General features: G+C 51.2%; 1 protein-coding gene and 1 pseudogene across 1 annotated transcript; both read left to right on the top strand.

Moving 5' to 3' along the window:
- The first annotated feature begins 467 nt into the window (after window positions 1-467).
- Window positions 468-15,408, top strand: LOC136527524 (soluble starch synthase 1, chloroplastic/amyloplastic-like; annotated as a pseudogene).
- Window positions 15,409-21,544: 6,136 nt separating this feature from the next.
- Window positions 21,545-23,668, top strand: LOC136529106 (uncharacterized). The gene is made up of 2 exons (XM_066522175.1): window positions 21,545-22,295; window positions 22,393-23,668. The coding sequence occupies exons 1-2, from the start codon at window positions 21,860-21,862 to the stop codon at window positions 23,436-23,438; spliced, it is 1,482 nt and encodes a 493-aa protein (XP_066378272.1). The 5' UTR covers window positions 21,545-21,859; the 3' UTR covers window positions 23,439-23,668.
- The last annotated feature ends 887 nt before the right edge of the window (window positions 23,669-24,555 follow it).

Here is a 24,555-nt window from a genome sequence, read left to right as displayed (position 1 = left end):
GGACCAGAGAAAAGAGAAACGGGAGCTGATGGGAGAGAGTGGAGTGGGCCGCAGGGTAATACAGACGCCAGGGGCAGGACGGTCATTTTACATCGGCCTGCTGACTCGATCCTAGAAGGACAACGGACCTACCGTGCTACACGAGCAAAAATGATAAATGTGTATCGTTTTTCTCCGATGCTAAAAACGTAACGCCAAACTAAAGATGATATTTCAGGAGAAAAGCAGAACGTCTCCGCTCCGAGGACGACAACCCGCTCACGAGCAACCGGTGAATCAGGCAGGCAGCCAGCCGCCGCATAATCTTCCCCACGCCACGCTGCCACTGAAAGCGCTTCGACCTCGTCCGTCCGTCCGCTCGGCGCTCGCTGCAACCCCGCTGAGCTTCCCGTGCACGTACTCCCACCCGTTCCGTTTTCTGTGGCTGGCAGCCTGGCGCCACCCCACCTGTCCACTTCGTCGACTCGGCGAGGCGAGGAGAGTCCCCGGATCCGTTTTTGCTGTGTGCTTCTCCTCAAATCAAACAAACCAAAAACCCCTCCTCGCCTCCCATCACTTCCTACGCCACCCGGGAAGCGCGCCGAGGCGGCACCGTACACCGAGGTAGTAGAAGACACGGGACGCGCGCCCCCGCAGCCTCGCTCCCCTCACTTTCTCCGCGCCATCCACGGCCCCCCGCCCTCCTGCTCTCCCTCTCGGCAATGGCGACGCCCTCGGCCGTGGGCGCCGCGTGCCTCGTCCTCGCGCGGGCCGCCGGGCCGGGCCGCGGCGATCGGGCGCGCCCGCGGCGGCTCCAGCGCGTGGTGCGCCGGCGGTGCGTCGCGGAGCTGAGCAGGGAGGGGCCCGCGCCGCGCCCGCTGCCACCCGCGCTGCTGGCTCCCCCGCTCGTGCCCGGCATCCTCGCGCCGCCGCCCGAGCCCACGGGTGAGCCGGCGTCGACGCCGCCGCCAGTGCCCGACGCCGGCCTGGGGGACCTCGGCCTCGAACCTGAAGGTAACTGCCTCAGCCAACTCCTGGGTCCTGCTGGTTTTCAATTAGTTGCTGATCGGTTCGTTCAGCTCGAAATGCGTTTGACAAGTTGGGTAAACTTTTGAAGGGTTAATGTGTGTTGAATCGATCCCTGTTAGTATTAATCGGGCACACATGATCACTAATACAGTGTAAAATAATCGAGACCCGCATTTGGGCACACCCGTGGCAATTTTGAGGTGTCTGTATTGGATCATGAGCCGATGGGGTTCAGGGTGGCGTGTACGGTGTACCTCGGCATGATGGCAGTGCACCGTAGAGGTTTCGGGAGGTGTGCACGTGGTTGGATCTGAGCAGACATATACTAGTTGCAGTAGCACAGGCTGTATAAATATTTTGTAGGAAGAGGAATGGGGCTAACTCAACTCTCACTCATTCAGGTGACACATATGTCCTCGGAAGTAGGGGAAAATTGACGAGTTTGTCTCTTCCTTGCCTTGTGGTGTGATTGTAACTGGCGTTGCAAGTAGTAGTACTCAACGGAATATCCTATTAGAAAGTTGGGGTATCATATCAGTCCGTGTGGTAAGCTCACTTTAGTACTTTACTGAAGTAACACTAAAAGTAATCACCTAGCTCATTTTGTGAGACCGAAGTGGAATGCTCCAGTTTTCCGGCCTTCATTTCGTTGGTTTTAGTTAGGGCTTATTAGTCATGGTACAATGTTTTTCTCTCACAATAAATCAGTCGTACAAACCAGCACAAGCGGCTTATCGAACCAACGAACGGGCTGTTTTTTAGTGATGGAAACAAGATGGAGGTTTTTTTATGGAGGAAAAACCTGCTTTTATAAAAAGCATATAAGTGAACGAAATGGAGCTTTCAGTGCGTATATTAATTATCAGAAACTTCCCTGTCTCATTTTCTTATGAAGGGCCATATGCACCTTGTCACTGTCAGTCCCATGGTACCGTCTTGTGCTTTGCCGTTCACTGGACTACAGTTCCAGTTTTGTACAAATCTATTCTTTTGGCTACTCGTGGGATATTTATTGATGTTCTGTCGGTCCACCTTTCTCTTATCTTTGGACCACAGCTCTACTTTGTTTTATTTGTCTCTGACCATACATTCGAATCGTTTAGGAAACTAGTCAGCATGGGGCAACCTGAATTTGTCATTTAGCTGAGAACAGTGTTAAGTAATCTGCTGCTCTCCTTGTGTGGACGCGCGGCAGAGACATGCGGCGCCGAAAGGGCTCCCTGCTGCTGCACTGTAGCCGTTGCAGGGGTAGGCGCCGCAAGGCTCTCCTACCGCACTGTAGCCACAGCAGGAGCAGGCACCAAAGTCAACCCTGCTGTCACATCTAGTCACTGTAGCAGCATGACAGCCTGACATGTCTGTGTACTAGGATTAGATGTGTAGAGTTGTATAGAAAGTTCCCCACTGCAACTCAGTAAAGAGAGCGAGTTCAGTTTTGCCATCTCCTCTGCAGAGCTCCGGTCAACGCTGGTGCTTGTGCTGTGTGTGTGCTCTGTTCTTTCTCTCTTCTTCTACCTCTAGTCATAGTGTGTGGTCGGTAAAGACCGTGAGTAGTCGGCTCACCCTTTGCCGGTGATCCAAGGGGCCAACAAGTGGTATCGGAGCCGTACAAGCGTCGTCGCGGGACTAACCGCTAGCAATGACAGACGGTTTGGAGATGGGCGACAGCAGCGGCGCTGCTGTGGCTGCCCAGCCACGATAGGAGGTCGTTGTGCGCACGGTGCGGGAGGTCAGCGGCACCAGTTGGCCGACGCTGACTCGCACAAACTATGACGAGTGGGCGGTGACTATGAAGGTCATGCTCAGAGCCCGACGGCTCTGGAATGCTGTTGACAAGGGCACCGACAACGAAGAATACGACATGTCAGCGTTGGAGGCTATCCTCGCTGCTGTGCCATCGGAGTACAGGGAGCCTGATGACGACGTTCTGTGCACTGCACGACGTTGAGCCCAAACAGAAGGCAGAGGGGATGGCGACAAAAGGGCTTGGGAAGGCTCTGAAGGCTATCCACCTCCACGAACCGCGCGCCCAAGTCCACCTCAGACGTGTGGGCAGCGGACAGGAGCAGCGGTGGTACCTGGACTCCGGCGCCAGCATCCACATGACGGGCTCCAAGGAAGCCTTCTCCGAGCAGAACGACGACGTGACCGGCACGGTGAAATTCGGTGATGGCTCAAGGGTGGCGATCCGAGGGCGCGACACCATCATCTTCAGGTGCCAGAACGGCGAACACCGCGTGCTGACGGATGTATATTACATCCCGTAGTTGCGTTCAAGCATCATCAGCATTGGCCAGCTGGATGAGCGCGGTAGCGAGGTACTGATCAAGGACGGCGTCCTCAGGATCAGGGACCGAGAGCAGCGACTTCTTGCCAAGGTGAAGAGGTCCCTGAATCGATTGTACCTGCTCGACTTGAAGGTGGAGCAGCCGGTGTGCCTGGCAGCGCGGCACACCGAGGAGCCGTGGCTGTGGCATGCCCGGTTCGGTCATCTCAGCTTCGACGAGCTCGGTCGGTTGGAGAAGATGGTCCGAGGGCTGCCCCACATCAAGCACGGAGGCGAGCTGTGTGACAGCTGCCTGGCCGAGAAGCAGAGGAGGCTGTCGTTCCCAAAGGCAGATAAGTATCGCGTGGCGGACGCTCTCGAGCTCGTCCACGGCGATCTCTGCGGGCCAATCACGCCAGCCACAAACGGTGGTCGGCGGTACTTCCTCCTACTCGTGGATGATTGCAGTCGCTATATGTGGCTGCAACTTCTGACGAGCAAGGACGAGGCGGCGGCGGCGATCAAGAAATTCAAGGTGCGTGCGGAGGCGGAGAGCGGCAAGAAGTTGCGCGTGCTGAGGACTGATCGCGACGGCGAATTTACTTCGGTGGAATTCGCTGCGTACTACACGGATCAGGGTGTGGTGCAACACCACACCGCGCCGTACTCGCCACAGTAGAATGGCGTGGTGGAGCGGCGGAACCAGACGGTGGTCAGCATGGCTCGATCCATGATGAAGGCCAAGGGCATGCCGGCAAGGTTCTGGGGTGAGACAGTGACCACGACGGTGTTCATCCTCCACCGCATGCCCACCAAAGCCCTCAAGGGCAAGACGCCGTTCGAGGCTTGGTATGGATGCAAGCCGAATGTGTCCTTCCTCCGAACATTTGGCTGCGTCGGCCATGTGAGGAACACCAAGCCTCACCTCGGCAAGCTCGAAGACAGGAGCACACCGATGGTGCTCCTGGACTACGCGGAAGGTACCAAGGCGTACCGGCTCTACGACCCACGCGGAGGCAAGGTGTTTGTCTCGCGCGACGTCGTGTTCGACGAGGAGGCGGCCTGGGACTGGGACAGTCCGGGCATGGGGGAAGCTAGCGGCTTCACCAGCACCTTCGTTGTCGAGCACTTGGTCATCCATGGTGGTGGAGATGCTGGAGAGGAGGTGTCGACCACTCCAGCAACAGAGCCGAGCATTCCTAGGGCGGTGCCGAGCACTCCGGAAGGGGTGCCGAGCACTCCAGGAGGGGTGCTGAGCGGTCCTGCAGTGGTGCCGACCACTCTAGGACAGGTGTCGAACGCTCCTATAGCGGAGCCGAGAAGTCTTGCAGTGGTGTCGACCACTCCAAGATTGGTGTCGAGCACTCTTGCAGTGGTGCCAACCACTACAGGAGTGGCGACGAGCGGTCCAGGAGTAGTGCCGAGCACTACAGCCGGGGTGCCGAGCACTTCAGGTGCTGTGCCGACCACTCCGGTGGAACAGGGAACTCCATCGACGCCAATCAAGTTCGCCTCACATCCAAGCGACATCACTGAGTTCGTGGATGCCTTCCACGACGGTGAGGAGGTGTGGTTCCGCAGGTTGGATGACATCGTCGGTGGCACAAGACCCTCAGGCCTGGCGAGTCGGCTGCTCAATGACCTAGAGCTGCTTCTCGTCAGTGCAGAGGAACCACTCACGTTCGCGCTGGCCGAGCGCGATGCAAATTGACGACGGACGATGCTGGAGGAGATGAAGACAATCGAGGAAAACAAGACTTGGGAGCTCGTCGATCCACCTCCAGGATGCCGTTCGATCGGCCTGAAGTGGGTGTACAAGGTCAAGCGGGACGAGCGCGGCGCCATTGTTAAGCATAAGGCGCGCCTCGTCGCCCAAGGCTTTGTCCAGCGCAAGGGCATCGACTTCGAGGAAGTTTTTATGCTGGTAGCGCGCATGGATTCTGTCCGACTGCTTCTGGCTTTGGCAGCAGCGAAGGACTGGCGCGTCCATCACCTGGACGTAAAATTGGCCTTCCTCAACGGCGAACTGGCGGACACGGTCTTCGTCAGGCAATCTCCGGGTTTCGCCGTCAAGGGAGCGGAGCACAGGATGCTCCGACTGCGCAAAACGCTCTACGGGCTGCGACAGGCCCCGCGAGCGTGGAACGCCAAGCTTGACGTCACGCTGGGTGAGTTTGGGTTCACGCGGTGCGCAATCGAGTGCACGCTCTACACACGGCGACGGGGGAAGGAGGAGCTCGTCGTCGGCGTGTATGTGGACGACCTAGTCGTCATCGGCGCGCGTGCGGAGGACATCGACAGATTCAAGAGCGAGATGGCGGCTCGTTTTCGAATGAGCGATTTCTGCGCGCTCTCCTACTACCTCGGCATCGAGATGAGACAGGGGAAGGAGGCGCTCACGCTCGGTCAGAGCGCGTACGCCTCGAAGCTGTTGGAGCGGAGCGGCATGGCTGAGTGCAAGTTGTGCGTGACTCCGATGGAGGAGCGGCTGAAGCTGACAAAGGCCAGTACCGCAGCGAAGATAGATGCAACACTCTACCGGAGCATCGTCGACGGTCTGCGCTACCTAGTCCACACGAGGCCGGACATTGCGTTCGCCGTGGGCTACGTCAGTCGCTTCATGGAGGATCCCTGAGAGGATCACTGGGCTGCGGTGAAGCGGCTGCTGCGCTACGTCAAGGGGACGGTGGATCAGGGGATCGTCTTCCCAAGACCGGCGGAAGTAGGCTGCAACTCACTGTGTTCAGCGATACAGACATGGAGGAGGATATCGACGGACGGCGGAGCACCTCTGACGTGCTCGTCTTCCTTGGGTTGGCTCCAATTTCATGGCTGTCGCTGAAACAGAAGGTGGTGGCGCTGTCCACGTGCGAGGTAGAGTACGTGGCAGCGGCCACAGCGGCGTGCCAAGCTGTGTGGCTATGCTGGCTGCTAGGCGAGCTGACCGGTGTGGAAGCTCACCCACCAGCACTGATGGTGGACAATCAACCCGCCATCGCCCTCGCGAAGAATCCGGTTCTCCACGACCGGAGCAAGCACATCGACGTCAAGTTTCACTTCCTCATGGACTGTGTCGATGGAGGGCAGATCGTCATCGAGTTCATCGAAACTGGTCGGCAACTCACGGACGTCCACACCAAGCCGCTCGGCCGTCTTCGGTTCACGGAGCTAAAGAAGATGATCGGCATGGTGGAGGTTCTAGGGTTAGCAGCAGGATTAGGGGAAGAATTGTTAAGTAATCTGCTGCTCCCCTTGTGTGAACGCGCGGCAGGGACAGACAGCGCCGAAAGGGCTCCCTGCTGCTGCACTGTAGCCACAGCAGGGGCAGGCGTCAAAGTCAGCCCTGCTGTCACATCTAGTCACTGTAGCAGCATCGCAGCCTGACATGTCTGTGTACTATGATTAGATAGGTAGAGTTGTATATATAGTTCTCCACTGCAACTCAGTAAAGGGAGCGAGTTCAGTTTTACCATCTCCTCTGCAAAGCCCCGGCCAACGCTGGTACTTGTGCTGTGTGTGTGCTCTGTTCTCCCTCCCTTCTTCTACCTCTAGTCATAGTGTGTGGTCGGCAAAGACCGTGAGTGGTCGGCTCACCCTTTGCCGGTGATCCAAGGGGCCAACAAACAGAATGTTGGTTGCACCATTCTTATCGCTGCTAGAATTGTTTTCCCTGATGAAGTTAGAATTCTATCTTCTGTTACTCTGACCTTGACACATTTTTTAATCCTTCATTTCACATCCAGGGATTGCTGAGGGTTCCATCGACGACAAAGTAGTTGTGGCAAGTGAGCAAGATTCTGAGATCGTGGTCGGAAAGGAGCAAGCTCGAGCTAAAGTAACACAAAGCATTGTCTTTGTAACTGGCGAAGCTTCTCCTTATGCAAAGTCTGGGGGTCTTGGAGATGTTTGTGGTTCATTGCCAGTTGCTCTTGCTGCTCGTGGTCACCGTGTGATGGTTGTAATGCCCAGATATTTAAATGGTACCTCTGATAAGAATTACGCAAATGCATTTTACACAGAAAAGCACATTCAGATTCCATGCTTTGGTGGTGAACATGAAGTTACCTTTTTCCATGAGTACAGAGATTCAGTTGACTGGGTAGGTATCCAATCACCTTATTGTTTCTGATCAAATTAATAACTGCCTACCATTTAGTCCTATGTGCTTCTTGACGTGTACACGTTCTGATGTTATTTCTGTATTTCCATGTTGTTTGCCCGGTCGTCTTTAGCATCCAAACAGCATATAGTATTTTCCAGATTAAAATGAAGAGATATATTTGATATGATGTATTGATGAAAGTAGCACACTTGTGTCTATGGTGCTAAAGTCTTATGCATCTATGGTTGCACATTTGTATTTGCAACAATGGTTGTGAGTGAAGATGACACTAGATGATAAAACAAACAATCATATGTACAAGGTATCAGAAAACTTAAGCTCGTGTTGCATTGACAGATCATGTTCATTGATTTCTGCTGTTTCTAGGAGTGTCTATTTGATATATGTAATGTTTTTTTGTCTTATATAACTGGTGATTGCAGAATTCTTATTTGTTGTTCTTTTTTTTTATCTTTTGGTTTTATGTCAACTGTTTAGGTGTTTGTTGATCATCCCTCATATCACAGACCTGGAAATTTATATGGAGACAAGTTTGGTGCTTTTGGTGATAATCAGGTAAGAAGCTTGTTACGTTAAAGCTCCTATTTGATCAATTTAAGTTCTGTCAAAAAATTGATTTGAGTGCTATATATCTTTGCAGTTCAGATACACGCTCCTTTGCTATGCTGCATGTGAGGCTCCTTTGGTCCTTGAATTGGGAGGATATATTTATGGACAGAATTGCATGTTTGTTGTGAATGATTGGCATGCCAGTCTAGTGCCAGTGTATGTTGTGGATCTACTCATCTGAATCCTACATGCCTACACCTTTATTTTGCAGTGCATGCCACATTACTTTAACATTCTTTGATTCTTTTTTCATGTATGTTCAACTTCATCTGCGTATATATTTATGAAAGCCGAGAAAACATTACTGTTGGCAGTTCCAAGGAGCTTATCAGTTCTTTAACACTTAGTCAACTTATTCTGGTGATTCTAGTTCTTAGTAGTTAGTCCATCAGCTGCATACTCTGAACCATCATTTTATTCCAAAACAGAAACGCATGTTGTCGCATTGAAGCATTGCCTATGAGTACTGTGAAATGACAATCATTTAGTTTCTAGAGACTGATTTATGTGGTAAACAATCAAACCTTGTCCTTTATGTTGGCCTGATAAAGACTGGCACAGCACCAAGCATAGGCAATGAACAGAAGAGTTCAGATGTAGTCTTGCATCACATTATTGCCATGCAACAAGCTGGAATACCTTTGAGCTTCCTTACGATGCTTCATCTTGTGCATGTCTTGGATCCTGAAAACTATCCTTACTCGTACCTGTCAAGTATATAGTACATAGCTCTAGTCTGGCCCATAAGGCCCATGGCCCAGGTGCCTATTGTATACATATGTATGTGTATGTAAAGACTGGAGATGAGACACAAGACATATACTTGACAGTACCCAGTGTTGCTGGACTAGCTTTGCCAAATACATACCTGTGTTTCTGTATCTCAAACAGCAGTTTGTAGTTCAGATATGTTATTTGAGTTTTCTTTTAACTTGATTTCACCACTCCAAGAATGTTCCTTGGTATTACTACAGATGATATTTCCCATGTTCTGGGTATTGGCATGGTTTTACTTCAAACCTTTTATCTGTTATAGATGTAAGGATACTTGTTTCGCACAATTGCTGTTATGGACTCAGTCTGTTTGCAATGCAATCTTGTGTTATTTCTTTCATAATGTATGTTCTTTGAAGAAATCAACATTGTGACTAGTGTATATCTTCTTCTTCTTAATATAATGATACACAGTTCTCCTGCGTGTTCGTGAAAATTACTGTATATTTTCATTCTCTTCCCTGTTTTACTGCTTTAAAAAAAGTTAAGTAGCTGTACTATGCTGCTTTAATAGTGGTATGGTCCTGCATCAGTGGTCTGTTCTTAGATTTGACGTCCCTTGCTGGCATGGTCTTTGTGGCTGTGCATGTTATGCTTATACTTATGTTTTGACAGTTAGTACATAAGTGTGATGATCAAGCGGCATGATGCAGGTGTCTTACGAGTTGGGACACATTAGTGCTATTAGTGGTTAATGGACTAATGAGCTTCATCTTATTGTTTGTCATGAATATGATTTAGCTGTTCAGATAATACTTCTTTCGTTTGATGTGTTTCACATGATTTGCTGCTCGCTGTCAGTCAGCTGTTTCACTTTGAATTGAAGTGCAATTATAGACATGTACTCTTTATTTCCTGATGTTTTCCCTTTTATTGTTTCCTTCCTTTGGTTTCAAAATGCTAAATTAGTTTCCATTATGTAATCCGTTTCATCCTAACCTTGATTTTGTTTGTTTCAGCCTTCTTGCTGCAAAATATAGACCATATGGTGTTTATAAAGACTCACGCAGCATTCTTGTAATACATAATTTAGCACATCAGGTTTGAGCTTATCATTTTGTGTTGTCTATACATAACTTGGCAGCACAGCACAGTTTACTCAAACCATATGTTATCTCATTGTGGTAGGGTGTAGAGCCTGCAAGCACATATCCTGACCTTGGGTTGCCACCTGAATGGTATGGAGCTCTGGAGTGGGTATTCCCTGAATGGGCAAGGAGGCATGCCCTTGACAAGGGCGAGGCAGTTAATTTTTTGAAAGGTGCAGTTGTGACAGCAGATCGAATCGTGACTGTCAGTAAGGTGATATTACAATCTCATTTTTCTTTGATCTGTTAAAAGCTATTCTCCCTTCAATTTAGGTGTTGCTTGTCTTCACTCTTCATTTTATGTTTAATTTCTAGGGTTATTCATGGGAGGTCACAACTGCTGAAGGTGGACAGGGCCTCAATGAGCTCTTAAGCTCCAGAAAGAGTGTATTAAACGGTAGCCATATTCATTTTAATTTGTTCTGTTCTTCAACTACTTCATGAAAACAACCAAGTCGGATGATAAAAGTTAATTCAATATGCCTCTATACTGCAGGAATTGTAAATGGAATTGACATTAATGATTGGAACCCTGCCACAGACAAATGTATCCCTTGTCATTATTCTGTTGATGACCTCTCTGGAAAAGTGCGCTGACAGTTCTCTAAAGCATCTGTATATCCATTAGGATGATTGCCTCCTATGTTTATTCTTTGTTTCTCATTTCTTCCACTTATCCTTTTTATCTGATATTGTTGGTTTAGGCCAAATGTAAAAGTGCATTGCAGAAGGAGCTGGGTTTACCTATAAGGCCTGAAGTTCCTCTGGTTAGATATTGATGCTTTAGACATGAAATTTTTATTTTAAAGAAATAGTATGGATCAGTTTATTAACTTAATTTACAGATTGGCTTTATTGGAAGATTGGACTATCAGAAAGGCATTGATCTCATTCAACTTATCATACCACATCTCATGCGGGACGACGTTCAATTTGTAAGTCCTGATTCTTCTCCATTATTGTAAGCTGGAAAGTGAGTTAAAACCATCATGTGGGGGAAAAGGTTCAGGATAACTGTTGAACTGGTGAGGTGCACCAGCAGCTGTGAAGACAGGTTTCTTATCTTTAGAGATCAACTAGGATTCTGAGCAGTGTTAGCTACTGAGCAACATGTTAAGGTTCAGAAGAGGGTATGTACTTTCAGTCCAGGTTGACTTAGTTACCACTTAGCAGCCTTCTTTGGCAACACCTCTAACTCAAAGTAGGGTCAGAAAGCTAGTACTGGGTAGACCAATATATGAAAATGTTTTTCCCATCTATGCACTTTTCTCATCTCAGCTTGGTTGCCATGCACGTCCCAGATGTAACCCTGCTTGTGACACATCCTGCCTCTACCAAGGCTTGGCAAAGCGTGCAAATATATTGGGGATAGTATAGTACAGCACTTCAGATTTGGTAGTAGGACAGTTATTACAGATACAAGATGTGGTTGTTACTTTCAAGTTTCAACTTGGACGAGTTACAGGTGTTTTTTTTTGTGATCTAGTTACAGGTGGAATTAAATTAGTATTTGAGGTGCAAATCTATCACTCTTTAACATGTGTCTGCAAGTTTTAAGAGGATTTCTTAACTTTCCTAATGTCCTTAGACTAAATCGCTTTCTCCAGTTCCAGCCCTTCTCATTTTGAAAAACGGGTCAAACCCGCTCGCAAAAAAAAGCCCTTCTCATTCTTTATTTCTTTTTCCCTATTCTTAACCACTTTTATTAGTTGGCATAAACGCATAGCTGCCCAGTGCTACTGTAGTAGCTCGAATACTTGCTTATAGGGGCTGTTCACATTGGTTCTCAATGGGCTACCACGTGGAGATATGGAGCTGCCGTTGCACAGGCATAAGGGGTTGGTTAAACATAGAGGGTGAAATGCTAAGAGAAACTTGCTTAATCCTGACAAGAGGAATTTCATCAGTGATCCCTAAACTTGTCCCAGATTCTTATCCATGTACAAAATCTCTGAAATTATATATTTGGTACCTTAAACTTGTCCCTGGTTTTCAGGTAGGTCCAAACATGTCCAAATCAGCCTCAACTGCCAATATAGCATTATAGCATTTAGCATGCCACCGTGCAACCAGTGGAATCCTCAACTCTAGCGCATATGATTGGTTAGAGAAGATGTCCCCCTAATAATTCTTGGGTTAGAGCATTTTCAGGGAATTCCTTAATGTGACTATCTACTAAACAATATTTGTGAAGTAGTCAACAAGTAAATACTGCTTCCTCCATTCCAAAATACAATTCACTTTGGTTTTATCCCAGCTTCCCAAGTCAAACCTCTCTAACTTTGACCAAGTTTATAGAAAAATGCACTGACATCTATAATATCAAATTACTTCCATTAAACTCTTCATGAAATATGTTTTGATAGTGAATTTATTTGAACTTGTAGATGTTAATATACTTTTCTAAAAGCTTGGTCAAAGTTATAGAAAAGTGAACTATAATTTGGAACCGAAACAATATATATGCAAATTTGACCCACATGACTGCCAAGCATGGTGGCATGCAAGCCAGGGCTGATTTGGACCCGTTTGGACCTATCTGAAAACCATGACAAAAGTTTGAGGTGCCGAATATGCAATTTGAGACTCTGTGGACAAAGATGAGAACACGGGAGAAGTTTATGGACCGTTGCTGGAATTTGCTCTTTTATATCAATTTATTTACTAATGGTGCTAATATTTAGTACTTTTCTTAAGAAACTTGTATGAAAAAGAGGCACCGTGGTTCCCTTTGGCCTCCAACATTCTCCTTCCTGGAATGTTGAATAACATCTTGCATTCTTGGATGCGCACACACCACTCAAAATGCAGATTCTATTTTAAACATTAGCTCACTGGTAGATGTGAGTTGGAGAACTTGAGCCATGCCCTTATCCTTCTCACAAGTATTTGCTTTTCACTTCCAACTGAAGGCTGATGAACGGCATGGGTCGGACTTCGGAGTGGATTTAGAAGTTGAGTTGTCCTTTTGAAGCCTACAACTAGAGTGTTTTGACCTACTTTTCTTCTTATTTAACGTAGGTCATGCTTGGATCTGGTGACCCAGAGCTCGAAGACTGGATGAGATCTACAGAGTCGAACTTCAAGGATAAATTTCGTGGATGGGTTGGATTTAGTGTTCCAGTTTCCCACCGAATAACTGCCGGGTATGCAACAGCATGTTGTTAAGAACTCACTTGACATCTTATAAGTACATTTTATACTTGGGATATTGATCTCTCCTTTTTTGTGCAGCTGCGATATATTGTTAATGCCATCCAGATTCGAACCTTGTGGTCTGAATCAGCTATATGCTATGCAGTATGGCACAGTTCCTGTTGTCCATGCAACTGGGGGGCTTAGAGTAAGACAGCCATCCTATAATACTGACTTGTTATATTAGTACCAAGGTAGAATGTTTTTTCACCTATTTTGTTCATTGAACAGGATACTGTGGAGAATTTCAACCCTTTCGGTGAGAATGGAGAACAGGGTACGGGGTAAGTACAGCTTCATTTAAACATTTGCAGTTCCTTCTCTCTCTCTCTTTTTGTTTTTCAGCTGGATTCTGGAATCAATTGAATGCTTACAATGATTGCAGTAGTTTGCTCCATTCATCAGTGAGCTCCTGATCAATTTTTACTGCATACATATTTGCAGGTGGGCATTTGCACCCCTAACCACGGAAAACATGTTGTGGGTAAGTTTCCATCAAACTTTAATTCTGTTAGGAACTTAGGATCTTGATCATAGTATGTGATTACAATGACCCTTATAATTTATGGATGAAACATTGCCGAACTCACTTTGTGCTAACAAACCGTCTAGCCAATTCTAATAACAAAGCATGCACTTGGTTTTATGGGGAAATGAGTTTTATTGTGATCTTGTGTTGGTATATGGGAACTTTATTAAAAAAGAAAAATAATCTAGAAAGAACTCCTCTAGCTTCTGGCCTTCATCACAAACTAAACTTTTGGCAGTAGCAGATTGTAGGAGTTGGGCTCCTGGGGGAGTTTTGGCCTTTGGAGCTTGTGGGAGCAGTAAAAGCTGCTATAAGCTCCACTTTACGAGGCCTAGGTGGTGTTGTAAATAATAATAAATAGGCAACCAAATTTGAGTCGAGGACGACTTAAAACCTGGGTGATGGGTTTATACCTGGCTACCTGCACCTCCCATCAACTGATCTATGGCAAGTTGGAATTAGTGGGAAATCGAAGCCTGAAGCATACATGGAAAATTCACCCCTGGTTCTAGACTGACTTGTGTCAGGTGCAGGATGTGAATTTACATGTCCGGTATGTGCTTATGATGTGAAAATAGAGCTATATTCATGTTTTCTTTTTGTTTAATTTCTTAGCACAAGTGCCCCTCCGTCTATAAATATATGACGTTTGGGACAACCTATTGAGTTCAAACTAATTAGCCTGTCCTAAACGTCATATATTTTTAAAATGAACTATTAATTAGTTCTGCTTTTACCTTGGCCAATATGTTATTGAACCAAGCCTGGAAATTACTCCCTCCGGTCTGGAGCTGTCATTTCCGACAACAAAAGTGAACTGCAACTAGTGTACCTCTGTCCAGGATTGATAAGAGTTTTTTTATAAGAGAAAAGTCGGATTTTACAAATTTTGACCAACAATTAGTCAAATTATATGCAAGTTTAGGGCATAAAACTTGCATAAGTAGATTTGTATTCAAAAGTGCATCTAAGATAATATTGACTTCTCTCTGGTCAAAGTACTCCTAACATTCATGGACGGGGGGGGGGGGGAGTATATGCTGTCTGAAACGCCAGGTTCTCCTGACCAGAGGGAGTATCAGTTACAGAAGCTGAAAGTTTCTTAAGAAACAATGGAAGAGTAGTATAGGCAGTTTATGCACAGGTGGTTTCAGGATCAGTTCGTTTACTGTTTACCAGATTGATATTTTTTTACCCAGCAACAGTAAGAACTGAACCACTATTCATTATGGGGCAGAACATTTCATAATTGGATTTTGATCCTTTTGCAGACATTGCGAACTGCAATTTCGACATACAGGGAACACAAGTCTTCCTGGGAAGGGCTCATGAAGCGGGGCATGTCAAAAGACTTTACGTGGGACCATGCCGCTGAACAATACGAACAAATCTTCCAGTGGGCCTTCATCGATCGACCCTATGTCATGTAAAAAGGGGACCACAAGTGGTATCCTTAAAGATCTTCAGTTCTTCATCCTACAGTAAGCTGAAGGATGAGAAAACCCCTGTACATTACATGGAAGACCAGCTGTTGGCTCCATCGCTCCAATGTCCAGGTGGCTGGTTTGTCTCAAAGGACCGTGATGCAGTGAAAGTGAGGAGACCAGTTCAACGACAGTTTTGAAGAATAAGGGGATGCTGGAAGCAGTCGCGCAGGCAGCCTCGCAGTGATACATATGGAACAAACTGGAGTCAGTTTCTGCTATGCCAGTCACTGTTTACCTTAAGATTATTACCCTTGTTGTTGTCCTTTGCTTGTTAGGGCTGATAACTTAATGACTCATTAGAAAACCATGCCTCGTTTTTCTTGACCAAAGTGGCCACTTCTGTGCATTCTCGGCCGTTTACTAGAGACGGGCTGTCATGTTCAAACAAGTCTACACTAGGCGACATAGGGCCCGAGATGTGCGCAGGGCCCAGGAACGCGCTGCTGTGCGCGCGGCCAGCACCCAGAGGGCGTCCTCCAGCAGTGGCTAGGAGGGAAAGTAGGAAATCTATTAGCTATTTTGGTTAGTCCTTAATTAGTGGACTTTGTTACTCCTTTTGGTTGAGCCGGAGGCTATACATATCTTGTAACCAGACACTTGGCAATTAAAAAAAGAATTACCATCTAATCTCTCTCCCTCTCTTCTATCTAAGCCGGCGGCTGGGGGCATAACCCACCGACGAGGAACGGCGGCAAGGGGGTATAACCCGGCCGGCCACCACGGACAGCGGCTACGATCTACGTAGCCGAGGTCTTCCTACCCTTGAGCTCACTGCTCTTGACAACCTGGTATCCCAGAGCCGACGATCCTCTTCTTCCCACCACTCCCAGTCCTCCACAGCCGCCTCACCACCCTTCCAGCCACCACCACCATCCCCTTCATCTCCGTCCACAGCCACGTCCGCGCTGCCAAACATGGGTGACGCTGATCCGCCCACCATGGCTGACATGATGAAGATGCTCCAGACCCTGACCACCAACATGTCCCAGATGCAATCCGACATGGCGGGCATGCAGGAGAAGCTCAGCTCGACGTCCGAGTCCAGCACCCACCACGACGGCCAGCATCACACGGATCGCCCCCCGCGGTTCCAGAAGATGGATTTCCCGCGCTTCAACGGTAAATCCGACCCACTGATTTTTATTAATCGGTGTGAGTCGTATTTTCGCCAGCAACGCACCATGCCGGAGGAGAAGGTGTGGATGGCGTCGTACAACCTGGAGGACGTGGCCCAACTGTGGTTCATCCAACTCCAGGAGGATGAGGGCACACCGCCATGGGGGCGCTTCAAGGAGCTCCTGAACCTTCGCTTTGGCCCGGTGCTGCGGTCCGCCCCGCTGTTCGAGCTCTCCGAGTGCCGCCGCACGGGGTGGGTCAAGGAGTACTCCAACCGCTTCCAGGCGCTCCTCCCTCGCGCGGGCCGCCTCGAGGAGGGCCAGCGGGTGCAGCTCTACACCGGCGGGTTGCTGCCACCGCTCAGCCACCAAGTGCGCATCCACGCGCCCGAAACACTGGCGGCGGCCATGAGTTTGGCGCGGGCCCTGGAACTCGTCGAACTGGACCGCCTCAACTCCACCCACGCCAAGACTGTGCCGCGCGCGCCTGGTCCACCGCCTGCACCGCGCCCAGGCGTCCTGGCGGCCCTGCCAGCGCCCGTCACCCCGACCCCGGCGCTCCAGACGCTGCCAGCTTCCCAGGCGCAAACCCTGGCCCTACCGGCGCCACCACCAAGGGCTGGGGGCAAGCGCCTCTCCATGGAGGAGCAGGCAGAACGGCGTAAACTCGGGCTCTGCTACAACTGCAATGAGCCCTACTCCCGCGGCCACAACAGAGTATGCCGCCGCATCTTCTACATCGACGGGGTCGTGCTGGATGAGGAGGTACCCGAGGAGGAGGCGCCGGTCTACTCTCTACACGCCGTCGCCGGCGTCCCTGTGTGTGGCACTCTCCAGCTTGAGGTGCAGGTGGGCGCGGCCACGCTGCTCGCCCTTATCGACACGGGCTCCACCCACTGCTTCATCGGCGAAGCAGCCGCGCAGCGGGCTGGCCTGCCCGTCGAGCCTCGGCCTCGGCTCACGGCGACCGTGGCCAATGGCGAACGCATCTCCTGTCCGGGCGTTCTGCGCCAAGCGCCCGTTGTCATCCACAACCGGCCGTTCGCGGTCGACTTGTACATCATGCCCCTGGCCGGATATGACTTAGTGCTGGGCACCCAGTGGCTGGCGACTTTGGGCGATATTGTCTGGAATATGGCTGCAGGGACCATGGCGTTCAAGATGGCAGACCAGCAGGTCTGCTGGCGCAGCGTCGCTCCGCCAACACCACCGCGCCTCCACTCTACTTCGGTGGCCGAGCCCCTCCTGGAGGAGCTGCTCGCCGCGTTCGCCGACGTGTTCGCGGAGCCACGGGGCCTCCCTCCAGTGCGTGGCCGCGCACACCGCATCCTCCTCAAGCCCGGCACCGAGCCGGTGGCAGTGCGGCCCTACAGGTATCCGGCCGCCCACAAGACGGAGCTGGAGCAGCAGTGCGCGACCATGATCGCGAACGGCATCGTCCGGCGCAGCGACTCCGCCTTCTCCTCGCCGGTCCTCCTCGTCAAGAAGCCGGACAAGTCCTGGCGATTCTGCGTCGACTACCGTGCACTCAACGTGGTCACGGTGAAGGACGCGTTCCCTATCCCCGTCGTCGACGAGCTCTTGGATGAGCTCCATGGCGCCAAGTACTTCACCAAGCTCGACTTGCGCTCGGGGTACCACCAAGTGCGCATGAGGCCGGAGGACGTACACAAGACGGCGTTCCGCACACACGACGGCCTATATGAGTTCCTGGTGATGCCGTTCGGCCTCTACAATGCCTCGGCAACATTTCAGGCCCTCATGAACGACGTCTTGAGGCCGTTCCTCCGCCGGTTTGTCCTTGTTTTCTTTGATGACATTTTGATCTACAGCAAGTCCTGGGCCGACCACCTACGACACCTCCGCGCCGTCCTCAGCGAGCTTCGTCAGCACACCCTCTTCGTCAAACGCTCCAAGTGTGCTTTCGGGGTCGCCTCTGTCGCTTACCTCGGCCACACGATCTCGGCGGCAGGGGTGGCCATGGACTCCTCCAAGGTACAGGCCATTCACGACTGGCCGGTACCTCGCTCCGCACGGGCGGTGCGCGGCTTCCTTGGGCTTGCGGGCTACTACCGCAAGTTCATCCACAACTACGGCTCCATCGCCGCGCCGCTCACCGTGCTCCTCAAGAAGGAGGGCTTCACCTGGGGTCCTGAGGCTACTTCGGCTTTCCTCACCCTGAAGGAGGCAGTCACCTCGGCACCGGTGCTCGCTATGTCGGACTTCACCAAGACATTCGTCGTCGAGTGCGACGCATCGTCCCACGGGTTTGGTGCTGTCCTCATCCAGGAGGGACACCCCATCGCCTTCTTCAGCCGGCAGGTCGCACCTCGACATCACGCCCTGGCAGCATATGAGCGTGAGCTCATTGGCTTGGTCCAGGCGGTGCGTCACTGGCGTCCATACCTCTGGGGGCGCCGCTTCACCGTTCGGACAGATCACTACAGCTTGAAATACCTCCTGGACCAGCGCTTGGCCACCATTCCGCAACACCATTGGGTTGGCAAGCTGTTGGGATTCGACTTCTCCGTCGAATACAAGCCGGGTGCAACGAACGCGGTCGCCGACGCGCTGTCTAGGCGCGACACAGTGGCGGGCGAGCTGCTGGCCCTCTCCTCTCCGCGCTTCGATTTCATCGCCAAGCTCCGGCAAGCTCAGCTGGAACACCCGGCACTTGTTGCTCTTCAGGCTGAGCTCGCAGCAGGCACCAGACCAGCCCCCTGGGCGCTGGTGGACGGCATGGTGCAGTTTGCTGGGCGGCTATACATCCCGGCTGACTCCCCGCTGCTCCAGGAGATCGTTGGGGCCATACATGAGGACGGCCATGAAGGCGTACAGCGGACACTCCACAGGCTGCGCCGCGATTTCCATTTTCCTAACATGAAGCAAGTTGTGCAGGACCGGGTGCGTACATGTGAAGTCTGTCAACGCTACAAGTCTGAGCACCAGCACCCTGCGGGCCTCCTCCTTCCTCTGCCGGTTCCCCAGGGTGTGTGGACTGATGTCGCGCTCGACTTTGTGGAGGCGCTGCCACGAGTTCGCGGCAAGTCGGTAATCCTCACCGTGGTGGATAGGTTCAGCAAGTACTGCCATTTCATCCCATTGGCACACCCGTACTCTGCTGAATCCGTCGCCCAGGCCTTCTTCAACGACATCGTCAGGCTCCATGGTGTCCCTCAGTCCATGGTCTCCGACCGGGACACGGTGTTCACGTCGTCATTCTGGCAGGAGCTGATGCGGTTGATGGGCACCAAGCTACAGATGACCTCGGCGTTTCACCCCCAGTCCGACGGGCAGTCCGAGTCGGCCAACCGCGTCATCATCATGTACCTCCGGTGCTTAGTGGGGGACAGGCCGCGCGAATGGCTTCGGTGGCTGCCATGGGCAGAGTACCTCTTCAACACGGCGTACCAGACGTCTTTGCGGGACACTCCCTTCCGCATTGTCTACGGGCGTGATCCTCCCTCCATCCGCTCCTATGAACCTGGGGACACCAGGGTGCCGGCCGTCGCCAAGACAATGGAGGAGCGTGCGACGTTCCTAGCGGACATCCGCTATCGCCTGGAGCAGGCACAGGCATACCAGAAGCGCTTCTACGACCGCGCGCACCGAGAGGTCACCTATCAGGTGGGTGACTGGGCGCTGCTTCGACTCCGTCAGCGCACGGCGTCGTCTCTACCTCAAGCTGTGGGCGGCAAGCTGAAGCCGCGCTTCTTCGGCCCATACCGCGTCGTCGAACTCATCAACGAGGTTGCTGTCCGGCTGGAACTACCCCCTCGCGCCCGCATCCACAACGTGTTCCATGTGGGGCTGCTCAAGAAGTACCAAGGGACACCGCCGACCGAGCCTCCACAGCTGCCGCTACTTCACCATGGTGCCATTGATCCTGAGCCGGAGCGCGCGGTGCGGTACAGGCTGGCCCGGGGTGTGCATCAAGCACTGGTTCAGTGGAAGGGAGCTTCAGCCGCGTCGGCCACCTGGGAAGATGTCGCCACACTCCGCTCCAAGTTTCCCCAATTCCAGCTCGAGGACGAGCTGGCTCTCGACGGGGAGGGAGATGTCATGTTCAAACAAGTCTACACTAGGCGACATAGGGCCCGAGATGTGCGCAGGGCCCAGGAACGCGCTGCTGTGCGCGCGGCCAGCACCCAGAGGGCGTCCTCCAGCAGTGGCTAGGAGGGAAAGTAGGAAATCTATTAGCTATTTTGGTTAGTCCTTAATTAGTGGACTTTGTTACTCCTTTTGGTTGAGCCGGAGGCTATACATATCTTGTAACCAGACACTTGGCAATTAAAAAAAGAATTACCATCTAATCTCTCTCCCTCTCTTCTATCTAAGCCGGCGGCTGAGGGCATAACCCACCGACGAGGAACGGCGGCAAGGGGGTATAACCCGGCCGGCCACCACGGACAACGGCTACGATCTACGTAGCCGAGGTCCTCCTACCCTTGAGCTCACTGCTCTTGACACGGGCATTGCTGATGGTGCATCTTCAGTGTCAAGGGTGTCTATATATCGAAAGCGTAGCTATGATGGTATTGAGGAATCCTGTAAAGCGCATGGTGTTGGACTGTTGTGTATGCCTTGTGCCCCAGCACGGGTTTCCATGTTTCAGGTGCTTTATACTTGTCGTGACCACGTCCCGTCCGCTTGGTCAGTAATACCTTCGGAGCATGGGAATGGTCTACGGCTCTACGCGACCCGAGCATGAGTGCATGAGCCTTCAGTGCGCGATGCCTAGAGGGGTGTAATCTGTGGGGAAGCTTGCGGGGGCCTCCATTCTGGACCGGCACATCAGCTTGGGATCGATCCCTGATCGTCGTGTTGTCCAACCTGGATTCCTTAACAGCCAGTTATCAAATCGGCTAGATTTATTTTGGGTTAATTAAATGTTTAATTTACCTAAAGGTGGTAATGAAGAAACGCACGCAGAGCCAATGAAGAAATAGTTCATCTTATTAGTAGTGTCGTCAAATAAAGAATTTCTCTAGTAGTTTCTTACGTTTTCGAAATTGAACTCAATTACGTGGAATCTATATCTCTTATAAAGATAAACCCCACTAGCAATTTATCTTGCTATGCAAAGTGTCCATATCAGCATCCACTAGAACATCCCACTGGCACATTCAACTATCTCGCCATGCAAAGTCCACATCAGCGTCCACTAATACGTACCATTATGTCTTTATTCAAGCTATTCACATTAGCAAACCATATCATTTACTAATATATATTCAGCATGTTCGCTTGTTGGTTTCAGCCTGAGCTTACCAGCCATGGTACAGTATTTTTCTCTCACAACAAACCGGTTTATCAGGCCAGAAACCAACCAGCGAACATGCTGATTTAGTTGTTTACATCAATCATATTAGTAAATATAAGTAGTATAATTTCACCAGCAATTCCCGTAACAACGCGCGAGACGTTCTTTCTATATAATTTTTGTGAAATTTCTATTTCTATATTCTAAACAGACCCTGAATTCTTATTCCTCCATGTCGCGTAAGCTGCTTGCGGCCTCTGATCACGCGCAAGAAAGGGATTACTGGCGAATTCAGAAAGAGTGGCATTGTCCTCACGGCCCTTCCGAGCGAGACCTATAAAACCCGATCGGTCACCCACCACCACCAGTTCTGAAGCGTCGCCACCCGAAACCAAAGCGAAAATGAGCGGAACCACCGACGACACGGCCAAGGGAAACGCCGCCGCTGCCCTGTCGGCGCCACCGTACGATGCCATGCTTACCAGTTCTGAAGCGTCGCCACCCGAAACCAAAGCGAAAATGAGCGGAACCACCGACGACACGGCCAAGGGAAACGCCGCCGCTGCCCTGTCGGCGCCACCATACGATGCCATGCTCAAGTCCACGGCGTACGAGCGGTTGCGCGCGGAGCACCCGGCGGAGTTCGCGCCCGCGAGCGTCTTCTTCACACACGATGACCGGAGCGCCATCGACCGGCGCAACAGCTTCCGGGTGAAGGCCGCGCTCGTCTACGAGGCCGTCACGGGCCGGCACGTCGACGACCACATGCTGCGCGCCAACAGCCTACTCCTGGCCCTCGCCAGGAAATGCCATTCCAAAATCAATGGACAACCCGAAGGTAATCGTGCGTCGCCCACATTCCAACCATACGTCGTCATACGATCGAGTCTGTTACTATTTACTTTTCTCTTTCTCCGACGCTGTCGCTGATGCAGAAGCAGGAGATCCTGCGGAGGTGACAGACGAACGCTGGGACGCAAAGAAGAAGCGCGTGGTCGACGGCATCTTCCTCGTCGTCGGCTTCCTGCCAAAGCTCAACGAAGCGATCACAAGGAAGAACGCGGACCGCGACTCCGTCGACCAGATCTTCAAGTCGCGCCACATGCTCGACATGGTCACGGACGTGATCAAGCTCGAGAACCAGCTCCGGCTGCAGGACCTGCTCAACGTGGCCCGCCACATCGAGGCCGTCACCACGGAGACTGTAGAGCAATCCGATTTCAAGGACGTCAAGGAATCCATGGGGCGCGAGTACAAGCTGGACGTCACGGCGCAGAACCTCGCCGACGTGATCCACCGCTTCTGCTGGTACTACTCGCCCTTCTCCACGAAGAAGACCGCGGCGGCGCCCCCAGACAGCCCGTTCAAGGACGTCGCGGCCAGCAAGGAGACGGCGGCGCGCACGCTCCTGGACTGCCTGCACATGAGCGTGGTGAAGCCGGCGCAGGGGAAGGGCGGGGGCGTCACCGGCAGGCCGTCTCGCATGCCGACGGCGAGGGATCTCCGGCGGTCCGGGGTCCGTCTCCAGGCCTCCGAGAACGGCCGCGCCGAGATCGAGTTCGCGCAGCCGACGGTGTTGCTGCCGGCGCTGGTGTACGACTTCAAGCTGGCCACGGTGGCCCGGAACCTCCTGGCGCGGGAGTACGAGGAGCAGAGCAAGCCCATCACGCGCTACTTCCAGATGGTGAACGAGATCGTGGAAGACGCGGCCGACGTGCGGATTCTCCGCCGCGCCGGAGTGGTCCGCGGCGGGTCCGGCGGCGGGCAGGAGGTGCACGAGCTGATCAAGAACATCGACGGCCACGCCACGTACCCGTCCGTGTACATGGCCATGGACCGGGAGATCGACAAGGTGAGAGAGTACCACGACCAGAGGATGGCCAACTTCTTCGTCCGCAACCGCCCCGGCGTCATCTGGGCCTCGTCGGTGGCCGCCATCTCGATGGCGGCTATCGTCGCCACGAGGAGGAAACGGGGCTGAAGCCAACGACGAAGCAGCTGCCACTTTGGCAGCTAAAATGGTGCGCCGTCACATATATATACGTATCTACACATGTACATGTATATATTGTAAATTTGATGTGTTGTAAGGCGTACCATGGTCCGTACGTCGACTAGCGTAATACGACTGTGCAAGCGAACTGATGATTTGATTATATACATACATATAATAAAGCAATAAAGTCGAACTGATAACGAATTGAAGATAAATTCACTATTCAGTATTAGGCCGATCATGTTAATCTGATTCAGGGCCAGTTTGATATGGGTCCGGCTTGCTACAGTGCGCCAACAAATAAAATTAGGCATTTGGAACCGTTCTTACGATGCATCACTTACAAATTTCAAATTTAGGCATGAGGAACATGATACACATCACGGCAAAATTTGGCAATAGGATTATGATACTCGCGACAAAATTTGCTAGTGCAGGAACCAACTCATTCCTAGCACCTCTAAATCTCTAATGTACGTTAGTTTATTATAAAGCATAAGGGCCCACGACACGATTGCCATTATCTCGTAAGTGCTACTCAACCAATTCAAGGTCTGGTTAACCTGCATTAGTCTTAGGACATCATTATTTTATTTCCGTGTAACTAAGGAACAAACACTAGAAAGAATGGGTAGATATAAATGCTTTTCTTTTCTCTTCTCTCTCTCCCTCTCCCCCCTCCCCTTTCTTCCTCTCTCTAGATCAGTGAAAAGGGAGGATCATCAAAGGCGATAGATGGCTCAAGCTTGACAACAACATGTCATAGGCGGATAGGCCACCAAGGTGAAACCCTTGCCACTTCATTTTTTATTAAAAAAATGGAATTGCTAATCAATAGGCGACTGTTTTTTCCATTCTTCTCAGGCAACACACATCAGGCATTGGATTTGGATCGAACGGTATCACTTGTCTTCTCCTTCCTTTGGTTGTCTTCCACACTCGGTTAGTTGGAACATGTACAACGTCCACTCCCCCGCCTGCTGCCCTCCTCCGGCCATCCCCTCACGATGCTACCATGGAATTCACTACCTCCGCTGCCGCCACGCTAACCTAGTGGAGCTCGAGCTCCCTCACCCAAACCTAGCCCAACCACCATCCTCCA

This window comes from Miscanthus floridulus, chromosome 19 (assembly GCF_019320115.1).
Source record: "Miscanthus floridulus cultivar M001 chromosome 19, ASM1932011v1, whole genome shotgun sequence".
Lineage (NCBI taxonomy): Eukaryota > Viridiplantae > Streptophyta > Magnoliopsida > Poales > Poaceae > Miscanthus > Miscanthus floridulus.
Note: the sequence above shows the minus strand (reverse complement) of the source record. Positions and strands in the feature narration are given on the sequence as shown.

Coding starts and splice junctions, on each gene's coding strand:
- LOC136529106 (XM_066522175.1), top strand. CDS start 21,860: ATGAGCGGAACCACCGACGACACGGCCAAGGGAAACGCCGCCGCTGCC. Junction 22,296..22,392: donor AATCAATGGACAACCCGAAG/GTAATCGTGCGT, acceptor TCGCTGATGCAG/AAGCAGGAGATCCTGCGGAG.